The 15,276-nt window shown below is 39.4% G+C and overlaps 1 protein-coding gene across 1 annotated transcript; it reads left to right on the plus strand.

Moving 5' to 3' along the window:
- The first annotated feature begins 381 nt into the window (after positions 1–381).
- On the plus strand, positions 382–14,873 carry LOC109378026 (high affinity immunoglobulin gamma Fc receptor I-like). Its single transcript, XM_019634484.1, is given in 8 exon segments — positions 382–461; positions 8,031–8,073; positions 8,486–8,506; positions 10,617–10,871; positions 12,769–13,020; positions 13,334–13,618; positions 14,438–14,612; positions 14,614–14,873. Coding segments are annotated over 7 exon segments (1,104 nt in total). The 5' UTR covers positions 382–461; positions 8,031–8,042; the 3' UTR covers positions 14,699–14,873.
- Positions 14,874–15,276: the final 403 nt, after the last annotated feature.

Here is a 15,276-nt window from a genome sequence, read left to right on the forward strand (position 1 = left end):
ACCTGTGTTCTGATTCTCACTTCCTGCCTTATGGCTTCTATTTGTTTTTTAGTCGTTTTTCTAGGGATTAAACTATGTATCTTAATTCATCAGTCTAGCTTCAAAAAACCTTTTAGAACTTAATTATAATGTAAGAAGCTTAAAACTGTACACATTTTTTTACCCTTTCCTTCCCGCTCCCCTGCCCTCCCCTGCCCTTCTCTTCTCTCTCTCACTGTGTTCTGCTGCTGGAGAGAAAAACGCCTCCTAGTTTCATTAGATCTAGGAAACTCCTTTGGTGCTAACTCATGCGATGAAACCACAAGCCAGAACTAGGTCTAGAACTATAAATCTTGAACCTGTCCCGTGCCCTTCTCCAGAGGTCGTCTGTGAGGAGGTGAGACAGCTGACCTCTGAGACCTGGGATACTTGCTCCAAACACATCAGCTGAATCTCTAGCATTCTTATTTTGTCTTCTGTAGGTAATGCATCTTTTTCTTTGGCTGCTTTTAAGATTTCCCTCTTGATCACAGATTTTCAGCAGTTTATAATATGTATAGGTATAATTTTCTTTATTTTTATTTTGCGTGGGGTTCTCTGAGTTTTTTGGGTCTACGACTGATATTTTTCATCTATTTTGAAAAACTTCTTGCTGTTATCTCTTCAAATGTTTCTTCTGCCTTATCCTATTTTCTCTCTCTGGAACTCTAATTACATATATGTCAGATCATTCTATAGTGTTACATATGTTTTAGATATTATGTTTTGTTTTGTTTTTATTCCCCTTTATCATTGTTTCTGTTTTATAATTGCTATTAGCTTGTCTTCAAGTTCCCCATTACATATTTTGTTGTGTGTAGTTTTTTTGTCAATGCCATGAATAGATTCTCGATCTCTGTTATTGTTTTATTTATATTTCCACTTTGTTACTTTTTATAGTTTTTCATTTCTCTATTGAAATCATTCACTTGATCACATGTATTGTCTAGTTTTTATTTGCTAGGTCATTTAACATAGTTCTTATATTTATTTTTAAGTCCTTGTCTAATAGTTCAAGTCCAGTATCTAGGCCAGCGGTTCTCAACCTGTGGGTCGCGACCCCTTTAGGGGTTGAATGACCCTTTCACAGGGGTCGCCTAAGACCATCGGAAAACAAAAAGATATTTACATTACAATTCATAGCAGTAGCAAAATTACAGTTATAGAGTAGCAACGAAAATAATTTTATGGTTGGGGGTCACCACAACATAAGGAACTGTATTAAGGGGTCACAGCATTAGGAAGGTTGAGAACCGCTGATCTAGGCCATCTGGGGTTGTCTCTATTAACTTTTTCTCCTGATTAAATGTCACTTTTTGTGCTTCATTGTGCCTTTTGTAACTTTTTAATATATGCCAAACAGTGTGTGTGACAGAACAGTAGAGACAGAAGTAAATATTTATTCCCAGGTATGGACAGTACATTTTTCTATCAGGCCACCAGTATGGAGGGCTAAGTTAATCTAATGTGTCTTGAGCTGGGTTGGTTCTGTTTAATTAATTTGATTCTGTTTCCACTGGATTCACACATTTGGGAGTAGGATCAGAACTCTTTTTTTTTTTTTCAGCAGGGTTTGGGATCTGAGCACCAGAGAGACTCTGGACATTAAAAAAAAATGCATTTGAGCGCAGGAAGCAGCTTTTTTGGACCATAGAGATATAGTTCTCTTTTACAGCCTGACTTTTAGCTTTTTGGCTTATAGCAGAATTCTCTTTGCTCTTCAGTTCTGCTGTGAGCTTCCTACACTCTGCTTGCTTCATCCTGCTGCCCTCCTGCATTTTTTAGAGGACCCAGGGTGTATTCATTTACAAAATTAATCATAAGCATTATAAATGTGTGTATATATTTGTATATTATATGTCTATATTAATAGATAGTATTAAAAATAACTCAAAGACAATTATCAGTACATAATTCATTCTCATATATAAGAAAGAATTTTTGACCTTCAAACAAAACTCCAAAAAAAATTATATTAAAACAAAATAAGTGGGAGGGGAGAAAGAAAAACACAATGAGGAAATGATAAAGATCTCTCTCGCTCTCTCACTCTCTCACTCTCTCGCTCTCTTTCATAAGCTGATATTCTGGGATCTCTGAAAGGACAGTCTGAGCAGTCTACTTTGGGAGCGATTTCACTGGGTCATGGGGGGAAACCAATTTCAGTGATTTGGGGGTTTTCTGGGTAGCACTGAAAGTTTAGCTAAAAACTGTGTACATGATGAGTTCTCTCTGCCAGTGTCATCTGTTGGAATCCCTGTATTAGTTAAACTGGGTTTGTACCATTTTCCTCTTCAGAACTTTTAACCTGCCAGCATTTGGTCAAAATTCTGCTTCTAATGGAGACAATTTGACCATCAGAGCCTCAGTCTCTTGTTGATACATAATAATCATTTAGATGTTACCATAGGATATTGGTTCTGTACCAACATGTAAACACATGAACATTAGTGGAAGAAGGCAAATAAAAAAGTGTGAGTATAATCACAAATATTATAAGAAATTTGGAATCTACTTCATACCCATTTTTTCTAGTCAGCCTGGGCCTAAACATGAGAATAGGGCTCAAGAATCAGTTTGATCAATCTTAGCTAACATTGTGAACTTTGTAACTGACGGATTGATTAATTTTTTTAAGTCCTTACTTCAAAAAGGTAAAATAGCTTTTGTATAGCTGGCTAATAAATAGTAAAGGACATTTTCACTATTATAGACTATTGTAAGTAACACATTTATGCTACTCTGTGGAGTACCCAAAGCTTGAGTTGTTTCATTTGTTATTTGGACCAAAGTCAGTGATAAGTTATGGATCACATGTTCTAGTTTACGAACAATAAGCCAGAGTAGAAATCTTCCTACCCTCCAAGCTGGATTTCTTCATAGCGTGTGTGTGCGCACGCATGTGTGCACGTGCTTGGGGTTTGTTGAGATTCTTGGTATATAGTTTCCATCAAGTTTGGAAAAATTTTGGCTATTATTTCTTCAAATATATTTTCTGTCCACAACCCACCCTCTTTTTTTTTCAGGGACTCCAATTACACATGTATTAGGATGCTGAAAGTTGTCCCATACTTCACTGGTCCTGGTTTCATTTTCTTTTTCATTCTTTTTCATTTTGGATAGGTTCTAATGCCATGATGTTTTCATATTCACTAATCTTTTTTTCAACTCTATCTAATCTGCTCTTAATCCCATCCAGTGTATCAGTTTTCATTTCCAGAAGTCAGATTTTAGTCTTTTTATATCTTCCATGACTCAGCTTAACTGAGATATGACTCCTCTGAGTAGTCTGTCACATGCCTAATGAACTACGATGTTCTTTCTGGCTATTGGGAATTGGCACTATTTCCAGCCCTGTGTAAGGACTGAGTGCCATTTCATCTAATCCTTTCAAATGGTTCTTTCCCAGGCCTGATTTTTTTTTCATACACATAACTGATCACTGCTCTGCTGAATACTTGGGAATTCCCTGCGGATCTCAGAAAGTCTCTGTGCAGCTTTCTCCTTTTCCTAGCCACCTTGGTCTCGCCAGACTCTCATTCCATCTTCTCAACTTAGGGACTCCACTGGGCTGTGCATGAGTCCCCCCTCCCTGCACCACAGCCTGGAGACCCAGTCCATGCAGTGAGCTGGGGAATCATAGGCTCATATGTTTTCTTTCCCGTCCCTCGGGGATGACTACTTTATTGCCTAATGACCACTGTTTTGAAAACCATTATTTAATTTTTTTTTCATTTTGTTGTCAAAATGAGAAAAATAAATCCAATCTCTGCTACTTCATCTTGGCTAGAAATCTGGTGTGTTATTAAAAATATTTTAGTTTATAATTTGAGTGGTGTGTTCTTAAGTGTTCATTTGCTTATTGTGCCTCAGAACCATATACACATATGTATTACACATTCTTTCATTTCTATAAAATATTGCATAACTTTTTTTTTTTGAAGATCTAATTAGCTTTATTTAGTGATTCATGAATGGGCAGCATCCTACTTGGCAACTAGAAAGGCACTCTTGCATAACTCTTTTAAAGTTCTGATAAGAAATAAAGATTTTTCTTCTCCCCCTGGGAGAGAATAAGGGCGAAAGAAGTATGAAGAGTTTGTGGCCCACTTCCTACCTCCCCGACCTTCCTGACCCCTCTACTCCTTCTAGTCACAAATCCCCATCTTGAACAACCCTCTCCTATCCCCCATGTCCCCATGACTGAACGTGTTGTGCTGACACACCAAGATGGTTGAGGGAATTGAAGCTAGTTTGGGGATCAGGAAAGGGTAGGAGATTTCATACCCTATGATCCAACAAACCAGTGTGGCCTCCTCCACTTATAGTACAAGGTGAGGGCCTTTCTGAATAATGTTGACTCACACTATCAGTTAAAAGTTAGGGGAGGGGTTCATGGGCAGAGTTCAGGTTCCAGATAATAGCTATTTTTAGAAACACAAACCACATAAATGTTTTAACCCCTCTCTACTTCCCCTCTAACCTTTTCAACCTGACCAGAGCTCTGCTGCTGTGGTGCAGGAACAAAATCAAAATGCAGTAATTTTGGGAATGATGGAAAATGTGTGTAAAAGCAGACAGTTTTATAATGATTTGATCAAAAAAGCTTACGAAGAAATCTCAAGGGCACACAGGAAAATTAGACAGAGGGCTTGATGAATCTGCTCATGAGGACCAAAAAAGTGGGGTGAGGGGAAAGGGAAATGGACAAAGGCTATCCCAAATTGAAACAATCTATAAAAGACAAATTCTAACATCATCAAAAAATTAACTGTAACGACTAGATGATAAAAACAAAGTTGTAGACAAAGATAAAAATTTTAAAAGTTGATGGAATCACTTTGAGGATGCAGGAACCAAGGAAAGATTTGATAGATCAAGTAGTAAGAATAAGAATAAAAAATAAGAACCAGAAAGATGGCATTGGGAGAAAGACTCACCTGGCCATTGCTGGCTTTGAAAATGGAAGGAAGTCATGGCCGAAGGAATGTAGGTGGCCTCAAAAAGCTGGAAAAGTCAAGATATGGATTCTCCCAAGAGCCTCCAGAAGGGAACCCAGTCCTGCTGACACCTTGATTTTAGCCCAGTGAAACCTATTGTACACTTCTGATCTACAGAACTGTAAAATAATAAATTTGTGTTGTTACCATTTTTAAAAAATAAGTTGAATTTCTAATGGAAATTTGAAGTTGAGCAAGTGGGAGACTTTTTATAATGAATGGTAGTTGAAGAAAAACATCAGGTAAAGTTTATCTGAGTCTCCTGCAAAACACTTCCAGTATTAGCAAGTATATAACGGTAGTATATTGCAGCTGTTCAAGAGATGCTCTATAGCATACAAAATCTTTTAAGCAAAATTGTGCTGTAGACAACTCTGTACAATTACTGACCTAAATTTAGTTGACACATTTCAATCGTTTCTAAAATATATGGTTGTTAAAGAAGGGGTGAGTAGGGAATAAGGGATTACTGACTGATTTGTACTTTTAATGAATACAAAAATAAAATAAAATTGTGGTCAATTCTTTCTGAGATTTAAATGATCTTACCTTTAAAAAAATATATCAAGTACTTGTATATATTTTCTATAGATACATATAATTAATAATACATATAAATAAATAATTACAAATTATTTTCTATTGTATGAAGAGAACAATTTTAGTTAAAATAGGCAAACAAGACTGTGCATCTACCTTTGAGAAAAGTGTATGTGTGAAGTGATTTTAAATCTATGAATCCTATGAGTATGATGGTATTGTAAAATATCATCAATATATGGAAATATAAATGTCACATATAGATGTAAATTCTAATGGTCCTTATGAGTATCATGATTTTCATTGACCATTAAATACTGCCTTAGTTACATACTTAGTTACATACTAGTCTGCCTTAGTTACAATGTTTGTTCCATGATCTAGTTTTTTACATGGATTCAATCCTACCTCATTGACTATTTCCTCCACATTTGGAAACTTATCAGAGAAAAAAGATTTCCTTCCAGGTCATGAATCTCTTCTATTCCTCTTCCACAGCAGTACTCATTCCTCCATCTTTTCCTGGTCACAGAAAAATATTTAGTCATTTTTCAAACAACAGCTATTTTACTACAAAGCAGAAATTGTAAAAGATGGGGTGGGTACTGTTATACTCTATTTGTGAGAGTGTAAAAGAAATCAAACTGTCTGGTTTTGGGTATAAAGGAAATCAAACTGTCTGCTTCTGCTTTTTATAACTTTGGCCCAGTTACCAAATTTCTCTTGACTGGTTTCCTCATTTGTAAAATGGACTAGGCACAAGAGTGTCTACTCATAGCTTATTGTGAGGATTAAATGAGAAACTACATATCGAGCATATTTGCCTGGCACATAATAAACACTCTACAGATATATTTAGTGATGATGATGATGACAACAGACATCTGACAGCATCCATCCAAGGAAAAAATGTCCATTTCCTTTGACTGAGCAATGCTGATTCTAAGACTGTGTCTTACAGGAATCATAAGTCAAGTGTTTGAAGATAGGTACAAGACTATTCATTGCAGTGCTGGTCATAACAGTAACACATTAGAAATGACCTACCTGTCCATGAAGAAAGATTGGTACATCCAATCTAAAGAAATAAATTATGGTATATCCATGCAGTGGAAAAGTCTGAACACAAAATAGTGGAATAGTGATGCATACAGGCTTTGAATGTATATTTCAAGGAGCTGAGGTTTCTTCTGTCTCTCTCAGAATATCCTGAGCTCTTCCTAGACTTTTCTTCCTTGCTTTGTATCAGTCAGCTATTGCTCTATAATAATCTTGAAGTCTCAGTGGCATACAGCAGTAAGCGTTCATTTCTCACTTTCAGGGCAGCCGGGCAGCTTTACTTCAGGCTATGATGGCTAGGACAGCTCTGCCTCACCACCTCGCTGCCTAGCCAGAGCATGTTCTTGTCATGACAATCACAGAAACACAAGAGGGTGAGAGAAAATAAAGCTTCCTAAAGTCTAGGTTCAAACTTAGCACCATGAGGTTTCCATCCATATTTCATTGGCCAATGAAAGTCACGTGGATGAGCCGAAGCCTAGGGTCAGAGAAGTACCCTCAGCCTCTCATGAGGCTATACAGATAGTGTAGGGTAGGGTGAGACATTGGGGCCAACAATTCAATCTACAACATTATTTCTCATCATTTTAAATTCTGTCAGTGAAATTGCTACACAAGTCCCTCTTGCACTCTCTCAACTCATCTTTGTTTCTGTTTTGTTTTCTTTCTCTCTTAACAGAATACCTAAAAAAATCTTTTTATATCTCAACAACTCTGCCCCAGGAAGAAACTCATTTTGGTAGCATAGACCACTTACACTCTGAAACTCCCTTCTCCTGGGTATTTCCACTCACACTTATGAGTTATTTGCCTTTACTACAGCATTTACAGTAAATATTTTATTTCCTTGAATGTAACCAAGATTAAACACCCCAAACTCATAATGTGTTTCAGGAAGATGGATTTTTTTTTTAATGAAAATGGGAAATTGATGTTGCATGTATTCCTAGAAGAGTAGAGACTAGTTTGTAGCAGGGAAGCTCTTGTAGATGAGTAGCTCCTTGCATGTCTCATAAGGGCTGATGTAGAAAAATCTGGATTCAAATGATCAAATCTTGGCAGGATTAGCCAGGCTTGGAACCAATTTTTAAAAAGGGGATTTGCCATATTCTAGCCCCAAGCAACATAATTTGTAGAGAGGAATGTAATCAGAATAGACTGTCAATAAAACATTAGCCCTTCCCTTAGATTCTTACAGTTTCATAAGCCTCATACCGAAAGTTTCAAACTGGGGGGAGGGGGGGAGGGGCTAAGAATTGGGAGTGTATGCTACAGGAATTAGGGATGTATTTTACAGAAAAGGAACACGATAAAAATGGTCAGAAGAGGCAATTTCCTTCCTCTTTTCTAACTTGGCTTCAGACACCCCCAGCAGAATCTCTTCAATGTCTTGTGTTTCACTGTTCCCATCAGCTTGGAGAAAATATGTGGCTCTTGACAGCTCTGCTCCTTTGGGGTAAGTTGGGTTTCAAGGGGGTAACTAGAAGGGTATAGGCACTGGCTATGGGGACTCAGGATGTTTTGTCTTCCTTTAGTATCCTAGGCTAGAACTCATGAGTATGGAGACAACTGTATCTGTGCTTCCATGGTTTATTAGTGTTTATTACAGTAAAAGGATGGGAAAGCAGACTCTGAGAAAGGAGACCATCAGCCTGGAAGCATCATGTCAAAATAAAGTCCCATCAATAACCATCTGTAGGCTATTAGGAATCACTGGTACCTGATTTTGGGAAAGGGGGGTAGAGAGAAACTAAAGAGACTTAAGCTGGTCCTTCAGAGTCTATATTAATTTTGTCTCCCTAATTCTTGCTTCCTTGTCGTCTCCTACTGATGAACTAATAATGTCTCTATTGTTTGGTCTCTTACAGTTCCCGTTGGAGGGCAAATGGGTGAGTAATGTCTAACTCAACTTGTCTTCCTCTGGCACATTCCTGCTTTCAAAAGATAGGTTCTATTATCCTGAAGAAGAGAATATGGGGAGAGGATAGAAAGGAGAAAGATTTACAAATTATGTAAAGTATTTACATTCAGAGTATGATTTTGATAAAATCCTGATTTTTAAAGTTTCTCTCCATGATTTCCTAAATGATTCCTGACCTCTGGACTAAATGTGTACACACACACACACACACACACACACACACACACGCACGCACGCACGCACGAGGTCTGACAATTAAGTTCATGAACTTTGTTGCAACGATGTTGTTAACCTTTTTTGGTATCAGAGGGATTATGTGTTACAAATTTGTACCAACTGGACAAACAGTTAACCACATTTACTATTTGGAAGTGTTGAAAAGGCTGTGTGAAAAAGACGATTGTCAGGTAGGATAATCCTTACCTGTTCCTCCTTTTGGAGGGCAGATTAGAACGTGATGATTGGAGTTTGCATGACTCCTGATTAACAGCTCTGAGTAATCAGGACTTGCAACACCCTGATTGCTCCTATCTGATTCTTAAAAAAAAAAAAAAAAAAAGTTAGAAGACCTGAACTTTTCTCCAATTCATGGCTCTTGCATCACGACAATGCACCAGCTCACATGAGGGAGCTTTTAATCAGTAGGTTAGGGAAGGAGTTTTTAACCAGTAGACAACTGTATTGGAGCACCCTCCCTACTCACCTGATCTGGCCCCCAATGACTTCTTTCTTTACCTGAAGATAAAGGATATATTGAAAGGAAGACATTTTGATTACATTCAGGACATCAAGGGTAATACGGACGACCGCTCTGATGGCCATTCCAGAAAAAGAGTTCCAAAATTGCTTTGAAGGGTGGACTAGGTGCTGGCATCAGTGCATAGATTCCCAAGGGGAGTACTTTGAAGATAACCTTAGTGATATTCAGCAATGAGGTATGTAGCACTTTTTCTAGGACAAGTTCGTGAACTTAATTGTCAGACCTGTGTGTGTGTGTGTGTGTGTGTGTGTGTGTGTGTGTGTGTGTGTGTGTGTGTGTGTGTATGTAAAATAGCAGGAAAGGGCCAGAAATGCAAACACACAGAAATAGTTCTAAGGCTTTTCCAACATCCCCCAAACTAGTCCCCTTTAGAAGAAAGCTGAGTATTTCTTTTCTCCTCAGAGAGAATCAAGCAGGTACTGAAAGCTTCGAAGTGAGGAGTTTGGACATTGATTGCCAATGCAGATGCTAATTAAGGCCAGAGATTAGCCCTCAGAGTTAGGATAGCACAGAGGATAAGAAAATCACCTGCAATCTATTTGCCCCAGGTTAAAACCCTGCTTCATTGCTTACCAACAGTGAGAACTAAATTGGTCATTTAATTCTCAGGAACCCAAAACCCTAACACCTGTTTGTAATAACATGAACAGCTCTCTGCAGTAAGGTATGGACATTCTTTTTTTAAAAAAGATTTTATTGGGAAATTGGGGGAGGAGAACAGTGTTGGAGAATTGGGGAAGGGAACCGGCCAAATTGTTGTTCTTCAATCTTCGTTGTGGAGGGCAACAGTCGCCATCTGGCTTCCCGTCAGCACGTGGCCTCTAAGCTCAAGGTGCTGTGTTCAATCTTAGTTGCGGGTGGGCGTAGCCACCATCCCATGTGGGAGTCTAACCAGCAGCCTTGTTGTTAAGAGAGCACGCTCTATCCACTGAGCCATCCGGGTGGCAGCTCAGCTCAAGGTGCTGAGTTCAGTCTTAGTTGCATGAGCATAGCCCACTATTGAACAGGCAGTCTTATTGTTACATCCTGCCACCTGTTGGCAGCTCGGGCACAGCGTCACTGGCCCATGTGGGAATCGAACCAGTGGCTCTGTTGCTCAGAGCTCATGCTCTTAAGCCAACTCTTAACCAACTGAGCCACTAGGCCAGCCGTGGACATTCTTAATGGCTGGCTTTTGTAGGTTCTCACTTGCCTATATTTAAATCTAATCTAAATATACATTTCCCCCGCTTGTGCTATCCACAAAACCTTACCAATTGCTCAGATCCTTCCTTTTTAATCCACTTGTTTTTGTTTTCATCCATTCCCAACAAAGCAGACCCCACAAAAGCAGTGATCACCTTGCAACCTCCATGGGTTAATGTATTCCAAATGGAAAGTGTAACCTTATGGTGTGAAGGACCCAGCCGGCCTGGGGACAGCTCTACACAGTGGTTTCTCAATGGCACAGCCATTCATACTTTGGCTCCCAGCTACAACATCACTGCTGCTAGTGTCAAGGATAATGGTGAATACACGTGCCAGACAGGTCTCTCAGTGCCAAGTGATCCGGTACAGCTGGAAATCCACAAAGGTAAGCATGGCATGGAGCAGGAGGGCTGGAAATCACAAGGTCTTTCTGTGTATTGTCTCCTTTCTGGATGGCAGATGTGTCTGTGTTGATTTATCTATGAGTCTCAGCTCTATATGTCTACCAAGTGAAATTAAGTCAAGATACTCAAAACATCACATTAGAATCCTTAAACTGTGCCCCCTAAGCACCCCAACTGGAGTAGCTATGAGTAGGGTCTCTAGAATAAAACTCAGACCCTAAGATATTATCATTATTCAAAATATCAGGTTTTGTTGAAAAAAGCTATGCCTGCCCATAGTTAATAATACTAATTTGGAGAAATGTGCAATGATGAGCAATAGTCTCTTTCCCACCCCAACCCCCTAGTCTCACAGTCACCTGCCAAAAAACAAAACTGTTAATAACATAAACTTCTTTTTTTAATACTGAAAATACCTTGGTGGTCTGTTTATATCAATCGAAATCTACCTTGAACTTTCAAATGTCTGCCGTATGGCTGTGTAGTAATTGATTTAACTGTTCTCTCTATTAGTAAATGTATAGTGTGTTCACATTCTTTGCTTTTATAAGCAATGCTGCAATAAACATCTTTATACATATCATCTGGGATGCATTTCACAGTATATTTGTATGATAATATTCTGTACATGGAATTACTGTGAGACTTGAAGCATTTTAAACTTTGATGAATAGAAGCAGAAAAAAACCCCACCACCCGTTTAAATCTGCAAGAGGTTTCTACTTATCAAGAGATGGAAACTACTCTTTAGGGCAAAATGTTTCATTATGCAGGACAAATCATTCAAATGGTTATTTAGTTATTTGAAAGCAACAAATTAAACTGCTGTGTAATCCTAAATGCAAAAGTTAATCCATGCTGGAGGCAGAATTAAATTTATGTCCACTAGGTTGTTTTTGGAGGAAATGTGTTTTAGCTGAAGGACTTGTTGAGAATGTCAGAGGAAATGCTACATGTTTCTCATGCGTTTCTTAGGACTCCGGGAATCAGTTCCTGTGCTAGAGAAGTGAGGGGAGCTGACAGAACTGTTTTAACAAGAGACTTGATGTAATTCCAGCATAAGTGCTTCATGGTTCAAATGGCAAAAATTGAACTACGGCTGGAAAGATGTCATTTTCTTTGTCTCTAGAACCCCTAGCATTGGTGACTTATTAAGAATAATATCTCACACATTATTTTCAACATTATATTATATGTGACATTATTACATTATGTCAACAAAAGTGTGCTGCCACCAATCCAATCCCAACAGGAGTCCCCAATCTGGAGTGCAATAAAAAGATAAACTTTATTCAGACAATAGTTTGCAAATAGGATAAGACGCACCCTCCAGAGGACACTGAAAATGTGCTCCCCTGAGACAAAGGGGAGGCCCATTTTTATAAAGTTCTCACTCTGGTCCCTGATTGGTCATTTCTATGCAAATGTGGAATCCAAATTTATAGTCTGATTGGTCCATATAGCACTGTCCTGATTGGTCAGAGTCATTCGTCCTGAATGGTCATTATGGAGCGGCTCTGATTAGTCAGTAAAGATGCAAATGAGCACATAGCTGTGCACTTCCAATTGGACAGGGCAGATCTCAGGCCATCCATTGGTTGAAAGAATTCCAGGAACTTCTATATAAGGGTGGTTCGGCTGGCAGGAACACAGTGCAGGAGGCTGGAAGTTCAGTCTGTGTACATGGCTGGTGGTAAAGATTACTTTTCTTCTCAGGAAAGCTAAAGATATTTGAGGAATGGGGGACAGGCCTCAGGTTCCGCAGAGCTACAGGTTGGAATGTGATAAGGAGAAAAAGATAAAGCCCCAAGAGTTCAGCTTTGGCCTCCTTGTACCTCTGCCACTATATTACCTACATTTTGGGTCCATATTTTCCAGATTGGCTACTACTCCAGGTTTCTAGCAGAGTCTTGACCGAAGGGAAACCTCTGGCCTTGAGGTGTCATGGATGGAATAATATGCTGGTGTATAATGTGGTTTTCTACCAAAATGGCAAGAGCTTTAAGTTTTCTTCTTGGGATTCTAAAGTCACCATTCTGAGAACCAACCTGAGTCACAATGGCATCTATCACTGCTCAAGCCGGCAAAAAAATCACTTCAGTTCAGCAGGAATATCTATCACTGTAAAAGGTATTGTATCTGAATAGTCATAGACCTGTAGTTTGAAGCACCAGCAGAACCATCAGAAATCACTGTTTTGACTTGCAAGTGAAGAAACTGGGCTCCAGGGAGGTAAACTGCCTTACTGAAAGCCACACGATAATCAGGTCTTCTGAGGAAACTCCAAGAATATCTGTCTGCTGGAAGTGGGGAAAATTATGTTTTATGGAATGCATTCTCTAGGGGCAGGTTCCCGAAGTGGGAGGCAGGGGGGAGAGGGTATATCTTCTGCAGAAAGAACCTTGACTCTGAAGCAGGCAACTGTCAACTTTTTTTTTTTTAGAGCTATTTCCAGTCCCATTGCTGAAAGTATCCCCTACATTCCCTCTCCTAGAGGGGACTCTGGTCAACCTGAGCTGTGAAACCAAGCTGCTCTCACAGAGCCCTGGTGTACAGCTCTACTTCTCCTTCTACGTGGGCAATAAGACCCTGATGAATAGAAGCACATCTTCTGAATACCAGATACTCACTGCTAAGAGAGAAGATTCTGGGTTATACTGGTGTGAGGCATTCACGGAAGATGGAAATGTCATCAAGCACAGCCCTGAGTTGAAGCTTCAAATGCTTGGTGAGTGAGAATGATGGGAACTGACTGGCACAAGAGTAGTTGCCCCCTTTTCTCTTGTGGGACTGAGGTCTGTTCCAGGGGGTTTCATGGCCCAGCCAGGAAAAAGCTATGAACAGGCCTTTCCACTCTTGATTCAAAACTTTACAATTTTCCACAAAAACATCATTACATTTCCTTTTCCTTCCTCTATTTCCTTCCTTTTGTCCTTCCTTCTTTTTTTCTTCTATATTTTCTATTCTCTCTCCTTCCCCCTCTCTCCTTCATTCACCCCCTCCCTCTCCCCTTCTCACTCCCCAGCAATCTAATGAACAATATATTGCGTTCCTCCCATCTATTGTCACAGGTATTGGGATATATAGACACTAGGGTGCAGCTCCTATTTCAAGGAACTCACATGGTAGATTGGTGTGATGGGGATTTTGTGGATTGCACATAAGTACCTGCCTAAGTGTCTATATCTAGCTGAGGTAGAGAGATTGTGAGCTCCAAAACAAAAACCCTTTGGGAAAAAAGTTTATCTTCAACCCAGATTCATTTTAAGCATTAAATGGCATCAAAATAGCAGTTGTCTCTGAAACTGGGGAGTAAGTCTCCTGACAGGGCCTTGGCAGTTAAGCTCTTATGAGGAGCCTGCCCCTTGTCCACGCGCCACATAGCTCAGCTGGAGCCCCCTCCGACTCCTCCCCGCACCCTGAAATTACAGTGTCTCCACTGAGAATGGGTGGATCAGGTCTCAGCCAACCTTCTCTTCCAAACATAACTGTCATATCCCTCTGGTTTCTAAAAAGCACATCTTCTCTTTGTCATTTTCTTTTTCAGGTCTTCTGGCCCCAAACCAGACTCCTGCCTGGTTTCATGTCCTTTTCTATGTGGCCATGGGAATCATATTTTTGGTGAACACTGTTTTGTGTGTGATAATACATAAGAAGCTTCAAAAACAGAAAACGTGGAATTTAGAAATCCCTTTGGACTATGGTCATGAGAAGAAGGAACTACATTAAAAAAGATGGACATTTACAAGAGGAACTGAAATGTCAAGAACAAAAACAGCTGCAAGAAAAAACACAGCAGAAGCCCTAGGAGGAAGGGCAGCATCTCAGTGGGTGCCCACCGGTCTAGACAGACCCCATCCCCCTTCCTTTCTATGTTAAGTCTTGGGGCACAAACATCCAAAAGTTGAAAGATGCTGGAACTGTGAGTGCCATGACATTTGATTAACTCTTAAATAAAGCAAATTTTAATGAGTTGACTTCAATGGAGGTAAACTTGGAAATTTAATAATTAGGGGTGATTTGATATGAGCATTCTAAAGCCAAACTTTAGAAACTTGGAAATCAAGTCTAACCTGATTATCCTATTTGGTAGTTTGAGCAATAATGTAATTCTGGGGACAGGGTGAAAAGGTAGGTGTGTGCATATGTGCAAGAGATTAAGAGGGAGAGAGACAGAATGAGAGAGAGAAAGAGAGGCTAAGAGGGAATAGTACAGAGCAGAACGTAAGAAATGTAACTTACAAATGACTTCTAAGAGACTTTGAGAATGAGAGCTCACACCTGTGTGGTGCTGAGGATGGTTAGTTACTTCACGGCTTTTCTCCTTGAGTACACCAGTAAGGGAAGTGTCCATACATTTTTCAGAGATACAAGGGAGAAGCTCAC

The sequence above is a fragment of the Hipposideros armiger genome, unplaced genomic scaffold (assembly GCF_001890085.2).
Source record: "Hipposideros armiger isolate ML-2016 unplaced genomic scaffold, ASM189008v1 scaffold_1700, whole genome shotgun sequence".
In the NCBI taxonomy this organism is placed as follows: Eukaryota; Metazoa; Chordata; class Mammalia; order Chiroptera; family Hipposideridae; genus Hipposideros; species Hipposideros armiger.